This window comes from Miniopterus natalensis, chromosome 5, assembly GCF_054644295.1.
Source record: "Miniopterus natalensis isolate mMinNat1 chromosome 5, mMinNat1.hap1, whole genome shotgun sequence".
Taxonomy (NCBI): domain Eukaryota; kingdom Metazoa; phylum Chordata; class Mammalia; order Chiroptera; family Miniopteridae; genus Miniopterus; species Miniopterus natalensis.
Window position 1 is genome coordinate 11,551,489 of NC_142085.1, and position 14,336 is coordinate 11,565,824.

Here is a 14,336-nt window from a genome sequence, read left to right on the forward strand (position 1 = left end):
ACCCCCGTGGGTGTGTGGGTATATTATATACATATCCCTAACCATTTCAGTAAGTTGCTTTTGTTGTACTAAAAACTTTAATGTGTAATTCTTAAAATCAAGTTATTGTGTTAATAGCCGTAATACAATTTTCAGAATTGTGAAGTTCACATTGATGTACTGCATAGCTGATTTTTTAGTGTGGCTCTTCATAGCATGGACATCTTGATGATAATGCCTTCGATGACCAGTATTGAGCAAAGTCAGTGGAACTGAGGTTAAAATGCGAGGCACTTGCTGCTTTTGTGTTTCAAATATGGACTAAAAACAATTTTCATAATAATTGTATGCAGAATTCCTTGCCTCTGGTTTTCCAGTAGCTTGTTTTACAAATGGAATTATTTCTCTTTATTTCATAAACCATTTTCTTAAGGCAGCTTTCTTCAACCCACTATGCACTTGGTAGTACCTGCATCAGCACTGATACAACCCTGAGTCATGAACACCTAATAAACTAATGGGGTGGAGGGGACAAGGCTTTCTTTAAGCACTCTTTGTCATCATATGTTAAGTTCTAACTTTAGGTTCATTTACCCTCACTTCAGAAAGAGTTGAAATGAGACACAGAGGCATGTATACATTTAAGGATTTATCCTAGGAGTAATGAGCCAAAAGACTAGACCTTGGGTAGCAAAAAACTAAGTGATAAGTAGAGAGAACTGAATTAAGTTATGCTAAATTAGGAGCCAAAATAGTTTAAAAACAAATCAGCTATTTAATTTTAGCATCTATAGTACTTAGGTGTGCATTCAAGCTGATTTCTTAAAAATAGCAAAATAAAAACATTCAAACATTTTTTTCCCTTATTTAAACCTGGAGTACAGCCTACAGGATGACAGTCTCTCACTGAGAGATTACCATCATTAGGAACGTCTTTCCTGATGTAGAGATTTTTTTATTATTATTACCACCATTATTATTATTATTTTATTGTGGTTTTTTTTAATCCTCCCCTGAGGATATTTTTTCCATTGCTTTTCAGCGAGATTAGAAGGGAGGTTGGGAGGGAGAAGGTAGGGGGTGGGGGGGCATCGGTGTGTGTGAGACACATCGATTGGTTGCCTCCCGCATTCACCCCAGGGCCGGGGATCGAGCGTGCAACTGAGGTACGTGCCCTTGGCAGGAATCAAACCCGGTTCCCTTCAGTCCACAGGCCTATGCTCTAACCACTGAGCCAAACCAGCTAACGCTTATTATTTTATTGTTGGGCGCCAGTGGAGTACTAAATATAGCCAGCTCTGCCCCTGCTCCTGGAAGCTTGCATTACAAGTCAGACAGGCAGAACAATTGGAAAATTAAAAACACAGGGGTGAGGTGATTTGCATTCAGATATTTGACTTTTTGTCTATATGTGAGTTTTTTAATCCTCACCTGAGGATATATTTGTTTGTTTTATTGATTGATTTGAGAGAGAGAGAGAGAGAGAGAGAGAGAGAGAGAGAGAAACAGAGAAACATCCATGTGAGAAACATGGATCAGTTGCCTACTGTGAATACTCCAACCGGGGATTGAACTTGCAATCTTTTTTTTTTTCATGTTTGGGACAGCACTTCAACCAACTGAGCCACCAAGCCAGGGCTATATGTATGTTTCTAACAAAAAGTCAGAGAAATTGAATTAGTATCTTACCTTCTTTACCCATTTCTCTTACCCTACCCCCTCCTTAGTGTTTTTCCATAAAGGACACATATTTTCAGTCTTCCTGGCCAAAAACCCAAGGCTGCATCAGATTAACCCCTGGGCAAGTCATTCATGCTTTGGAAACCAAGTTAAGGGGGATACAACATTATTTAAAGACTCTGGCCTATCCCTTCCCTCCAAGGCTTCTCTAAATATAAGTCAACAGTAGGAAGAAGTGGCTATATAGTCTATGGCTATGTACTGCCCAACTGATTTAAAAACATTGTGTAATTTTATGAGGCATAATTTGAAAATCTCTAGGCTTGCCCGGCTGGGCGTGGCTCAGTGGTTGAGCGTCGACCTAGGATCCAGGCGATCGGGGTTCGATTCCCTGTCAGGGCACATGCCCATTTGCGGGCTTGATCAATGACTCTCTCATCATTGATGTTTCTGTCTCTCTCCCTCTCCTTTCCTCTCTCTGAAATCAATAAAGATATATTTAAAAAAAGAAAATCTCTAGGCTTCATGTAACTACAGAGTAAGTAGAAGTCTTACTCTGTATTTTTAATCAACTTAACTTCTAAAGGAGCATTCTAAGAAACTAAATGAAAACACTATTGCCTGTATTATGCACAGTTATATGGAAGTAAATCTGGATATGTAGATACTTCATAGATTCTTTCAAATTTTCCTTCCTTTGGATAAATGAAAATAAATCATGGCTGACCTTAGTTTTCTGAAAATGCGGGAAAAGATAATAGAACAGAAGTTCAAGACTAGTCTTAGTGCTTGTAAGGGTCTTAGAATCCTCATGATCATAGATCGTGATTTGTGGTCAGGAAACTGAAATTAGGAAACTCGGGCATGTGGCCTTTGAGAAGTATATCTTTCTCTTAGGTTTCTTAGCTGCCTCTCTCTATCTCACCTTGCTACCTTATTCTGTACTCTACTGATGCTATAAATGTAATATATTTTTAAAAATCAATGCTTTATAATGTTGTTGAACTCTAAAATACCCAAGCAGGTTATAAAAAGGAAAGATTATCTGTTGAGGATAATTTGTCAGTTACAATGAGTAACTGAAAAATCTATGAGGAAAAGTAATACGGTTTAGTTGGGCAGGCAGGACAGGTCTTTCTAATGAAGAAGCTAAAACAAGGAAGTGGTGCCAGGCCAGTACCAGCTACAAAGGATGACTTTGTAGCTGACTACTCATTGCTAGTCTGACAGGTCTGCTGACCTGTACCCCTTCGTAGAATTTAGCTCTTGGTGATACCCTTTAAGTAAGTAGTGCAGCAGGAATGATACTTAACAAACAGAGATGGTAGCTGCAGTTTTTCAGATGAGTGGTTTATGGACTACCCACCCTCATCTGTGCCTTTTTGATAGAGACCTGATATATGAGCTGTAGGAAGCTATTAGGGTGGTAGAGAAGAGAAAGCTTTGACTTCTGCCTATAGGGCCCATGTAAAGGTGAGAAGGCATGTTTTACCTTTTCTGATCATTTAAAGGAATAAAATTTCAAATGAAAAATAACTGGCTTTCCTTTTGCTATCGGGAAAAAGTATTTTTGGTGTCCCTATCCTACAAATAATCAGTAAAGAAACTTTTGTGGACAGATTAAAAAAATAAATAACATGAGAGGAGCCCAGCCAGCATAGCTCAATGGTTGAGCATCAACCTATGAACTAGGAGGTCAGGGTTCGACTCCTGGTAGGGCACATGCCCAGGTATGCGCTTGATCCCCAGTGAGGGATGTACAGGGAGCAGCCGATCAATGACTGTCATCATTGATGTATCTGTCTCTCTCCCTCTCCCTTCCTCTCTCTGAAATCAATGAAACCATAATAAATAAATAAATAAATAAATAAATAAATAAATAAATAAATAAATAAATAAATAAATAAAATAACGTGAGAGGGAAAAAATCTGATTTTTATGTAAATCCAATACTGTGACTCAATCCACAGAAATCCAGAGAGTTAGCAGGAATAGGAAAGATACTTCTATTGGGAAGTATGAGGAATAAGTCTTACAAATCATATTCTAAGAGCAGAGAACAAGTAGGGTTATTCAACTCTTCAACAGAGGTGTATCTTAGAGAAATTGCACCAAAATCTTTGGATAAGATTCTAAGTGGAACAGAAAGAGGTGCTTGACTTGGCCCAAGATCTGCCCTACCACCCTCATCCCAGAGACAGCAGCATCTTTGTACATAAAAAATAGAAGAAATTCATCTTTATGATAAGGTGTGCTCATGGAAGAGCAGAATTAGAATCTTGAAGCGTAACAACAGTTGGAGATAGGATAGTATCGGGGTTAAGAGCAAAAACTCTAGGCGAGGCTGCCTGGGTTCAAATCCCAATTCTACTTACTGTGTGATCTTCAGCAAGTCACTTAACTTGTGCCTCAGTTTCCTCATCTTAAAACGCGGATAATAATAGTACCTACCTCATAGCCTTCTTATAAAAGCTAAATGAGTTAACATATGTAAAAGCATTTAGAAAGTGCTAGTACAGAAAGTGCTTTGTGTTAGTGCTTATTACCGAATCTTAACTTAGGAATTTCTTTTGTCATATCTACTTACCATGATGAAAGGCCTTAAAAATGAATTTGAACAAAAGGTTACATAGTATGATTCCATTTATATGTCCATGTGTATGTTCATATATATATGACATTCTTGAAATGACAAAATTATAGAAATGGAGGATCCATTAGTGTTTGCCAGGGATTACCAGGGAGCAAGGAGGAGAGAGGGAGGTGGGCATGACTGTAAAGGAGCGACATGAGGGATCCTTGTGGCGATGGAAATATTCTATAGCTTGACCTTATGAATACCAATGTCCTGGTTGTAATATTGCACTAGAGTTTTGCAAGATGTAACCATCAGGAAAAACAGGGTGAAGGGTACATAAGATTTCTCTGTATTGATTCTTATAGCTATATGTGAACCTACAATTATCTCAAAATAAACCGTATAATATGAAAATAAAATGGGCTTGGGAAATTCCTGATAGAGAAAAATGACGGTTAAAGCCATGACATGCCTGAGCATACAGACAGACCAGCAGTAAGGCTGGTAAGCATGGTGAAAGGAAAGCTGGACTAGCCAGTGATATTTTAGTGAGATGTCCGTGAGCCCCCAAGAAAAAAATTGAACCTTGGGTCAAAGGAAGAGGAACGAGGAAAGATAAGCAGCAGTGTATTTCCCTATAAATTGGTGTTCTCCAGATGCCTTTGCTTCCCACACTGCAGTGGTCTATTAGTTGATAAGATTTTTGGTAAAGAGAAGTTAGAAGGTAGATAGCAACCTCTTATATACAAATGGTAGTTTGAAAAGCAGGCCTCACAGAAAAGGATGACAAATGTGAGCTAAAAATCACCTGTCTACATATGTACAATAAAGAGGTCGCCTCCTCTGACCTTTTCCTCTTCTGCTTCCCAATCACCACCCCCCAACAGAATGTATCACTTCCTTATTTTGGGTATATAGCACTCTGTTCATATATAAGGATGCCACTTACTAAGCTGTAGGCTTATTTGTATATATGTCTTTCCCTTTGGATTGTGGCCTCCTTGAGGAGAGAGATCACTGCTGTACACAGTTCTGATTTGCCAGTTCAAAACTCAGTGCCTGCACACAGTAGGCACTTGAGAACTAATTAATGAAATATTGACTGTTGTCACGACCCTGAATAGAGTGGTCATTAATCTAGAGGCTTAATTAAATTAAATCATATAAACTGAGGCTATTATTGCATGTAATAAGAGTGATTACTTTTGCAAATAAACCTTCCTGGGCATTTGCTTTATGTTTTTTTTATTCTGGTGAAATTTTTTCTTAGGTTTAAAATAAGAATTTTGGAGAGTTGAATGATTCAGCAATGAAGAGATGTCTTATAGCAACAATTAGCAACACCGTAGAGTCAGTCAGGAGGGGAAGGGCAATCAGAAAAATGCCAAGAAACTATGGGAAAGGGGATAATTGGAGGAATGACTTGTAGTCTTTTGGGGCCAACTTCAGTCAGCTAAAACACCAGTAGGTAGCTCATCTCCTAATGCTTGCCTGAGCACCCATTCCTTGTCAAGGCACGGGTGAACTCTTATCTCATGTCCAGTATGTGGCAGGGTTGCAGTGGAGGCGGTTAGAGAAAGAACATTCCTCCCCCCACTGCCAGGGTGCAATAGGAACTGGGCTAATTACACAGTACTTGTTCTTCACCTGCCCTACCTGTGCCGATCCTCCTACCATGTAGGTTTCTCAGGTGCTTGCTGGAAGTTTTCATTTCTTGTTTTGGATGTGGAGCAGAAGAGATGTACAACTATAAATCTCCTTCTTTACAAGTTAAATGATGCCACTAAAATAAATAGATAAGGTGGAAAGAAACAATCCAGGATGTGGCACATTTCACAGGAAAAGTAACCAGGACTATTCAAAAAGTCCATGTCATTTGAATGAAGGAAGGAAAAAAGGAACAGGGTCATATATTGTTCTATATTAAAAGAGACTTAGGTATGGCCAGGCCAGGCATGGCTCAGCGGTTGAGTGTCCACCTAGGATCCAGGAGATCGTGGTTTGATTCCCGGTCAGGGCACATGCCCGGGTTGCGGGCTCGATCCCTAGTCGGGGACATGCAGGAGGCAGCCAACCAAAGATGACTCTCATCATTGATGTTCTCTCTCTCTCTCTCTCTCTCTCTCTCTCTCTCTCTCTCTCTCTCCGTTTAAGAGAAAAAAAAAAGAGAGACTTAGGTATAAGATCCAAATGTAACATGCAACTTGGTAGGACAGGCCTATGGACTGAATGACATTGGAGCATTATTATTAATTTTGAACTTTTTTATATGTTTGAAATTTTTCAAAATAAGTTGAGTGAAGGTTGAGTACATTCCTACTTAGATTGGGAACAAGGCAAAGATGTCCTCTCAACACTCCTATTCAGCATCATACTAGAGAGTCAACCCAGTAGAATAGGCAAGAAAAAGAAAAAAGGCAGACAGATTAGAAAGAAAGAAAAGGTGAAGGAAAAACCCTTTCTTTAGAACTGTTGGACTTTGGTGCCATGATTTTTAAAAATTGTTTTATTTAATGGAGAGCTGTTCTCCCCACAGCACATTGGCTTCTACTGGATCTTTTGATGACTTCATAATCACTTTTTTCTGGTGTCAAGGTATGCCACCAAAATCAGCTTTCAGCTACTTTTACAGCAGGAATCGCGGTGGGGGTGGGGGGGGAGATGGACTGAGAGGAAGTGACCAGTCTGATCCCAGTCTTTAAAACATGGCTTTGGGACATGTGGGTGCTCATCTCCTGAAGGGCACACTTCATGGCTCATGACTTTTCTGCTGTTCTTTAAGCTCTCTTCCAACCAGAAATGTTCCTACAGAAGCAGCTTCTGTGTTGCTGTTATAAGGACCAAAATCAGATGAGTAGATGATACAGTTACCCCCAAGCAGGTTTCTGATACCTTATGTCTTTTGAGAATACTGAGGAGGACAGAGACCCCAAAAGTTCAGATGTACTCCCAAGGTAGTCAGCTCTACTGATAGAGTGAGAGATCGATATACCCCAGGCCTCCCAACCTGGTTCCCAGTAGGGAAGAAGAGGCAGAGGTCTGCTTTCAGCCTTGAGATTGTGATAGACAAGGAGACTGCCCTTGGATATCTCCAGTAGCATAGGAGGGAGCCTGAGAAGATAACCTGGGGCTTTGGGGGTGGAGATGGAAGGAGAAGGCAGGGACTAGTGCTTAAGGATAGTACTGCCTGGCAGTTTGAGAACAACTGACCTTTCAAATAGTTCTTATCTAAGACTGATTTTCAACCAGTGTGCCACAAGAATTTTTAAAACATGCAATACCTGGCTGTTTAGTTAGGGGCACTGTCCTCTTTCCCCTTAGGTTGTCAAATAAAAAAATGACAAGAGCTAACACTATAGCCATCCAGTGTGAATGAATCAAAATTATACCTATTTTTCAGATAGTAAAAAAATATACTTTTTTGGTGTGCCACAGAATTGTAGTAATTAACATATGTGTGCCAGGAAATGAAAAAGGTTGAAAATAGCTGATCTGAGACATAGCATCCTAGGTGTGTTTCAAGCTAGATTCATCTCCATATCATATAGCAAGTGAAAATGAAGGCATTCTCTACAAAATTTTAATAATTAGCCTCTTCCAAAGGCTTGAACTTCTTTCTTTCTCCATGTAATAGTTTTTTGACAGGTGTGTTATTCCAAATTGTCTAAAGGCCATTAGAAGATGAGAGAGTAGAGGGAAATCCCAGCTGAATAAAGTGGGAAAAGTTTTTAATGGGTAATGAGGGAGTTCTCCCCTGAATTCTTTCATGACACATGAGAGGATGAATCTAATCCCTGCATAAACTCGGAAAGCAAAGCATGAGGGGAAACACAGAGAAAAAGTTTCTATAAAACAGATTTTTTTAAAAGCTCTTCCTTTTTTTCGGCGAGAATGTGGCGCTGCTCATGGACAGAGGTTTTAGCAGCTTAAGCTCCTTTTAAATGGTCAAAGGCGAGACAGCCCGGTGATGTGAGTGGTTCATTAATTATTGCTCTTACTGATGTTTGCACAGGCTGTTGGGATCATAAATGTCAGTCTGTCAGGAAACTGTGATAGGTTCTAAAAAAACGGATTGAGTACCTCAACAGCTGTCATAGAGCCTGGGATTAAACAGATTCATCTTTCTTAGAAGCGAGGGGAGGTGTGGGTGAGTGAATGGAAGGCTTCCCTCTCTCGTTGCCGCTGCACTTCTCCCACTCTCCTTATCTAAGTTGTGAGGATTGGCTTGTGCCGAGGGCTGAGAGCTGGCCCGAGATGTCAGAAGGCCGCAGTCATGGTTAGCAGCCCCGGCGTGTGCGGCCTGCCAGCTGCACAGCGACGGGAGATTAAGAGAGATGGGGATTCAACTCCGACAGGCCTGACACAGTTTATTTGGAAGTTTCTGGGAGAGAACATGAGTAATATAGACAAAAAAACTGACAGTAAGGGGACAAATGTGAATTTCTGTCAGAAACAAAACAGAATTTTAAAAGAAGCAGCTCTGTTTGTTGTCTCTAGTCAAGCTTTCCAGTTAAACTGTGTTTCTAAATTGAAAGTCTTACCACTGTTTTCTGCAGTTGGCTAGGAAGGTACAATTAGAAGAATTTCCCTCTTCAGAAAATTAATGTGTTTTAAATAAAATCACTGTTTCTCTGTCTACAAATTAAGCACTAGTTACCTTCAAACCTAGGAAGCTGATAGGTAAAATGCTTTTTCTAAGATTTTTCTTTCTAGTTTAATCACATTATAATTCTTGATCAGACATCCCTTTGACTAGAAGACTTGATGTGATATTTTTCTCATTCTATTAAATTTAGGCAGAGGGAGAAGGGGTCTGGTGAGTACCAAGAGCTATGAATCTGGCATGGGAGTGTGGCAGCTCTTGTGTGGTTATATACAGACTAGGCTGTGTTCTCAAAAAAAGCATACTGGGAAAAAGTGCTTTGTTGGCCCTTTATGAAGGACCTTAATTAGAAATCACTCAACTCCTGGGGTGGGAACAGTTTCTAGCCTGTCGCTGCGGCTCCTCCTGCTGCTAATGAGCATGCTCCTTGCAAGGACTCCTTTCTCCTGACAGTTAAAGCTGCCTGTAAGAGTTATTTCTGTTCACGTTTCTCTCTATGTTTAACCCTTACTGCCCAAGTTCATATTATGCAAGTAGACTGTTATGGGTTTTCTGTCATTATGAGGAAGTTAAAAGTGCTGCAGGGTAACAGAAATGATGTTTGTGAGTAAAAAGTAAAGAATGAAAGTTTAATTCATTCCAGTGTGGACCATAGGCGCAGATTCCTTTAGTGTGGCCATGTTTGGATCTTTTCTTTCTGGTAGTCTTTTTTTAATGGACATAAAATTTATAATTGAATGGTTGAATTATTTAGTTCATTATTATGTAATTAGAATCCCTGCCCTGGACATCTGTTTCTCTTATTTAGGCAGCTCACCCCATGGCACAAAGCTTCATTAAATAATTAGCAGAGGAGATGTAAATTCCTTGTGCAGACATGATGATGATCCTGTAGACCACTATTTATTTCATTAGCTCCTAATTGAAACAGTAAGTTGGCTTGTGAGAAAATGCCAAAGAATGGCTTGCTTCACCAAGAAGTGATATATAACACAGTCATCTTCCCTGGATGGCAGCGTGTGGAGGATGGTAAACAGTTTAGGGAGCTTATTTCCTCTCCCTCTCTGTGGTAGCGGGAATTAGAGGGCCTAGGATTCCTTTCCACTTAATAGACGCTGGACTGAGTGAAGAAGGCTGAGTGGACATATTCCAGAGCATGAAAGTGATGGATCTCTTAATGCCTAGGGACAGCTCCTTGATTCTAAAAAATAACACATTCTGGTAACAATGTGTACATCTTGGTTTAGGATCATTGAGGGACTGCTTCTCATGGCTCAGACTTTCTATACACCAATGCCTTTGGTGCTAGACTTGTGCAGATGCTGAGACATTGACTCTTAGAGAGCTGATTAGGGCTGAGTGGTGGTCTTTTAGGATGACCAGTGAATGCAGCCAAAAGCTGTTGGCAGCATCAGAAACCTCCTGTAGGACCCATTGTTTCAGGAATGCCCCATGCCTCCTGCCTACCAGAACACAAGTCACTAGTCTTTATAATGTTGAGTGGATAAAGGAAAGTTTTAGCATGAGACCAAGCAGACTTATCCCTTAGCGTTGTTATTGAATGCTCATTGGTCAGACAAGGTGGGGAATTAAGAGGAAAGAGATGAGGCCTGGACATGCCTCCTGATGTTGGAGGGTCTAGCAAGTGGGTTGTTTGGTGATGACCAGTGATGATTATGATTATGTCAATATGAATTCTGTCTCCCAGTCTTAGGAATCATACATTTAAAAATATTTCCTTCATATATCACTCCCTGACTTATTTAAAAAATAGTTATTAGCTATGGATAGTATTGCCACACTGAAAGAAAATTGTCTTCTCCTTGTAGCAAAGGTTTGCTTTAGAAATGGAGATAGTGCTTTGCAGGTAGACAGCACATTTGACAGTTTGGGACAGATTCGTGTGAAAACCAGCTTTGTGAGCTCTGCATTTCTAGACACATACTCAGTTTTATCAGATAACAGTGTGAATGACAGGCTTGTGGTGAGTATGCCTTTTTTACGTTAGAGGTATGCTGGCATCATGTCAAGGCCGCCTAGATTTTAACAATATTAATAAATGCTAAGGATTCAACTGCCTCCCCTTCTTATGTGGACTCTTCTCTTTCTTCCCACCCTGCCCCAGGGGTTGATGGATTCTTTCTTATAAGGGTGCTCCAGATTTAGGACCTTGTCTCAGAACAAACACCATTTTTTTTTGTTATGGCTTTTACTCTAGAATTTTCTCTTCTTATTACAAAAAAGGGGAGGTATAAATAGGGTTATTAATACAAATAGCTCCATTGCTGGTTTGTGAAAAAGGACCCCCAGAGAACAGTGTGGCTCATACAAGGTGAATTCCTTTTGACTGGCTGCTTTGTAACGATTTACATTTAGATTGTTGCTTGTTGCTCTTGTAAGGGAAGGGAAGGGGGACTGGTGTGTCTGTAGCTGCCTCAGTCATCTTACCGACTAGGTTTGGACAGCTTCTCTCAGCAGAGCTGGGAAATAGGCTGAACTTGCTTTCAATTGTTTTCATCAAAGGCCTTGTTTAGTTGGTTTGTATTTGGGGAAAATGTCATGTAGGACAGGAAGAACTGAATGAGATGAAAAATGAAGTTTACAGTTGCTAAGAATAGTGTGTGCCTTCCATAAGTCAATGCACAGTGCCATGGGCTGGGGGGCTGTGAGAAAACTGTCACCATTGTCACTGTCGGGACCAGTGACTGCTCTCTGGTGAAGTGCAGCATCTTCACACGGAGGGAGGCGGGGGAAAGGGATGCAGACAGCCTTCATTGAAATGAAGGCTGCTGCTCACTAGAGCCACTTTAAATAGAAAATCAGGACTACCTAGGAGAAGATTCGAGAAATATGTAGTGAGCAAAGCAGGTGAAATTCCTGCCCTCCAGGAGTTTACCTTCTCATGGGGGATAATGTTAAAACATGAGTGCTACGGAGGAATAAAAGGCAAGTAAAGGGAGGAAGGAGAATGCTAGGGAGGGGGGGACAAGAGTGGTCTAGACAGGTGATCGGGGAAGAAGACTTCGTTGAAAAGTGTGATCACTTTATAAGTTATATAAATGTCTAAGCACCTGAAACTAATATAACATTGTATGTCAACTGTAATTTAAAAATAAGTTAAAAAAAGAAAATGTGACTTAAAAGAGTTTAGATCCCATATAGATCTGGGTGAAGAGTATTCCAGACAAAGGGAACAGAAGGTGCAAAGGCCCTGAGGTAGGAGACAGTAAGGATACCAGTGTGGATGGAGCAGGGGGAGAGAGCAGCAGGAAATGAGGTGAGAGAGATGAGAGGGGAGGGCGCATCATGCAGGGACGTTTGAGCATCATAGTTAAGTATCTGAACTTTTACTCTGAGAAGGGGAGCTATTAGAGGGTTTCAGGCAGGCAAGTGAAGTCATTCTAACTTGATTTTGAACAGGATCATTTGGCTGCTGTGTAGAGAACATACTGTTGGGGTAGAGGGGGGTGAGCAGGGAGACCTGTTAAGAGGCTCTTGTACTAGGCTGAGTGAGATGGTGATGATTTGGACCAGTGGTGGTGGAGGGGTGAGAAGTGGTAGGATCTGGATCTGTTTTGGAGAAGATCATCTAGGAGATTCCCTTCTAGAGGTGGTTTAACACAAACCACTTTCAAACCTTGGCAAGAGGTGCATCCTTAGTATGCAGTGGGGGCAGTTCCAGGAGCACAGAGCCCTCAAGTGCTGCCCTTTTTTGGAAGGCAAGAGTTATTTACAGTCTGCTTATAACATGAACTTTATTGCATTTTTGTTACTTAAATTGTCACATGCTGCACCTCCCTTCACCTGCCAATTTGGCACCAACCCTAGGGTGTGGTATCAAGTGTTGCCTCTGTGGCACTCAACAGTGGAGGCTCTGGGGCAGCTCGTTAGTAAACAAGCAGGGATACACTCCTTAACTCTGAATACAGTTGGAATAATTTCTAACATTAGAGCCTGATTCTTGTCTGTTTAGGAATAGAAACATGAGTATTTTTGCTAGAAAAGATTATAGATCACCCATCAGGCACTGGCTTTAGGTATGCGGTTGTGCTAAACATGGCAAAATAAAGAAGAATTACATTCTACTTGAGGACAAGCAAATATCCAAGAAAAGGTAAATAACCAATACAAGTAGTAGACCGCTAGAGTCCAAAGAAAGGGTGCAAAGAGAGGATCCCATTTCCAGTTTGAATGGTCTTACAGAGACAGCCATTTTTAAAAACAACATAGATTTTTGTAGAGCCACTGCCACCCTCCTCTCCTGGTTGAGACCTAGGTTGTTAGAAGTCACCCCTGAAGGTTCATGCTAGTCACACTCTGTGGAGTATAAACCAGGCCAGTTGGAGCTGGCTGTTGCTCACACAGGTCCTATTCCTAGAAAAGGGCAATAGCTTGGTCAGAAGATTGCCTGGCAGTACATTAATCAGCTGAGCTTGCCAGGCCAAGCACTAAACCTCACTCCCCATTGTGTTGTTTTGGTTAGATTCACAGTCTGAGAACGAGGCTTCGCCAGTGAAACGGCCACGACTCCTGGAGAATACTGAACGGTCTGAGGAAAGCGGCCGATCTAAACAGAAGAGCCGACGCCGGTGCTTCCAGTGCCAAACCAAACTGGAGCTGGTACAGCAAGAACTGGGCTCGTGCCGCTGTGGTAAGCATCTCTCCCGGTGACATGATGGAGGTGGTGTCCTTGACACCCTGGCATAGCTTTAGAAATTATTCTAAGAGGCTGAACTTCTCCTGGGAACCTCTCTGAGAGCAATAGGTTTAGAGTTTGAGAAATCAAGAGTAGAGGATTTTTACATCTAAGCACATGCAAAAAAGCAAAACACCCGCCACTACTTTGTCACACATATCTTTAGAGTTGCATTGTCACTGCTTACTGCTTTCACATCTCCCTACTGATTACTCTGGTTCCTTCTCATTGATGACTTATTTAGAAATTAACCAAACCAGCAAAATTCTGGGATATGTACCATAAAATTCAGATATTAAATTAATTTTGAATGAGCCTCTTCCTATGTATAATAAATGGAAGATTTCTCTTCCCATATCCTTTTTAAATTAAAGTTTGATTAGAAAATTATTTTCTTTGAACCATAATTCATCATTAGTTAACTCCTTGAAAACAGCTTTAAAGTAACCTCTTCTGTATTATCTATCTACTATAATACCAACTCTTAGAATTGCTGCACAGGTATGTATTTTAATAAACTTTATGTGTACCCACAGTAAAACAAAACTTAGACCAATCCTTCCTCCCCCTTCAACCACACAGAATTGTATAGATGCATCATTTCGGCCAACTTAGAGTTTTCCACTCCCTGTTCTTATTTTCTGATTTAAAGCATAATATTACAAAACTGTTCTGTGGGACAGAGCTGTCACTAGGCAGACTTTGAGACCTAGGTCTAGCCTCTGAGAATCCTATATCCTTTGTCCTTAGGAGTGAGCTTAAGAAGCTTTCTTTCACCTCCGGTATAGCCATAGATAGCC

The 14,336-nt window shown here is 40.7% G+C and overlaps 1 protein-coding gene across 1 annotated transcript in view; it reads left to right on the forward strand.

Moving 5' to 3' along the window:
- ZFAND3 (zinc finger AN1-type containing 3) overlaps nucleotides 1-14,336 on the forward strand; it is a 315,800-nt gene that overhangs the window by 268,076 nt on the left and 33,388 nt on the right. The window contains exon 5 of the mRNA XM_087817371.1: nucleotides 13,324-13,491. Within this exon, the coding sequence (XP_087673497.1) occupies nucleotides 13,324-13,491 (168 nt within the window). The remainder of the gene's footprint in view (nucleotides 1-13,323; nucleotides 13,492-14,336) is intronic.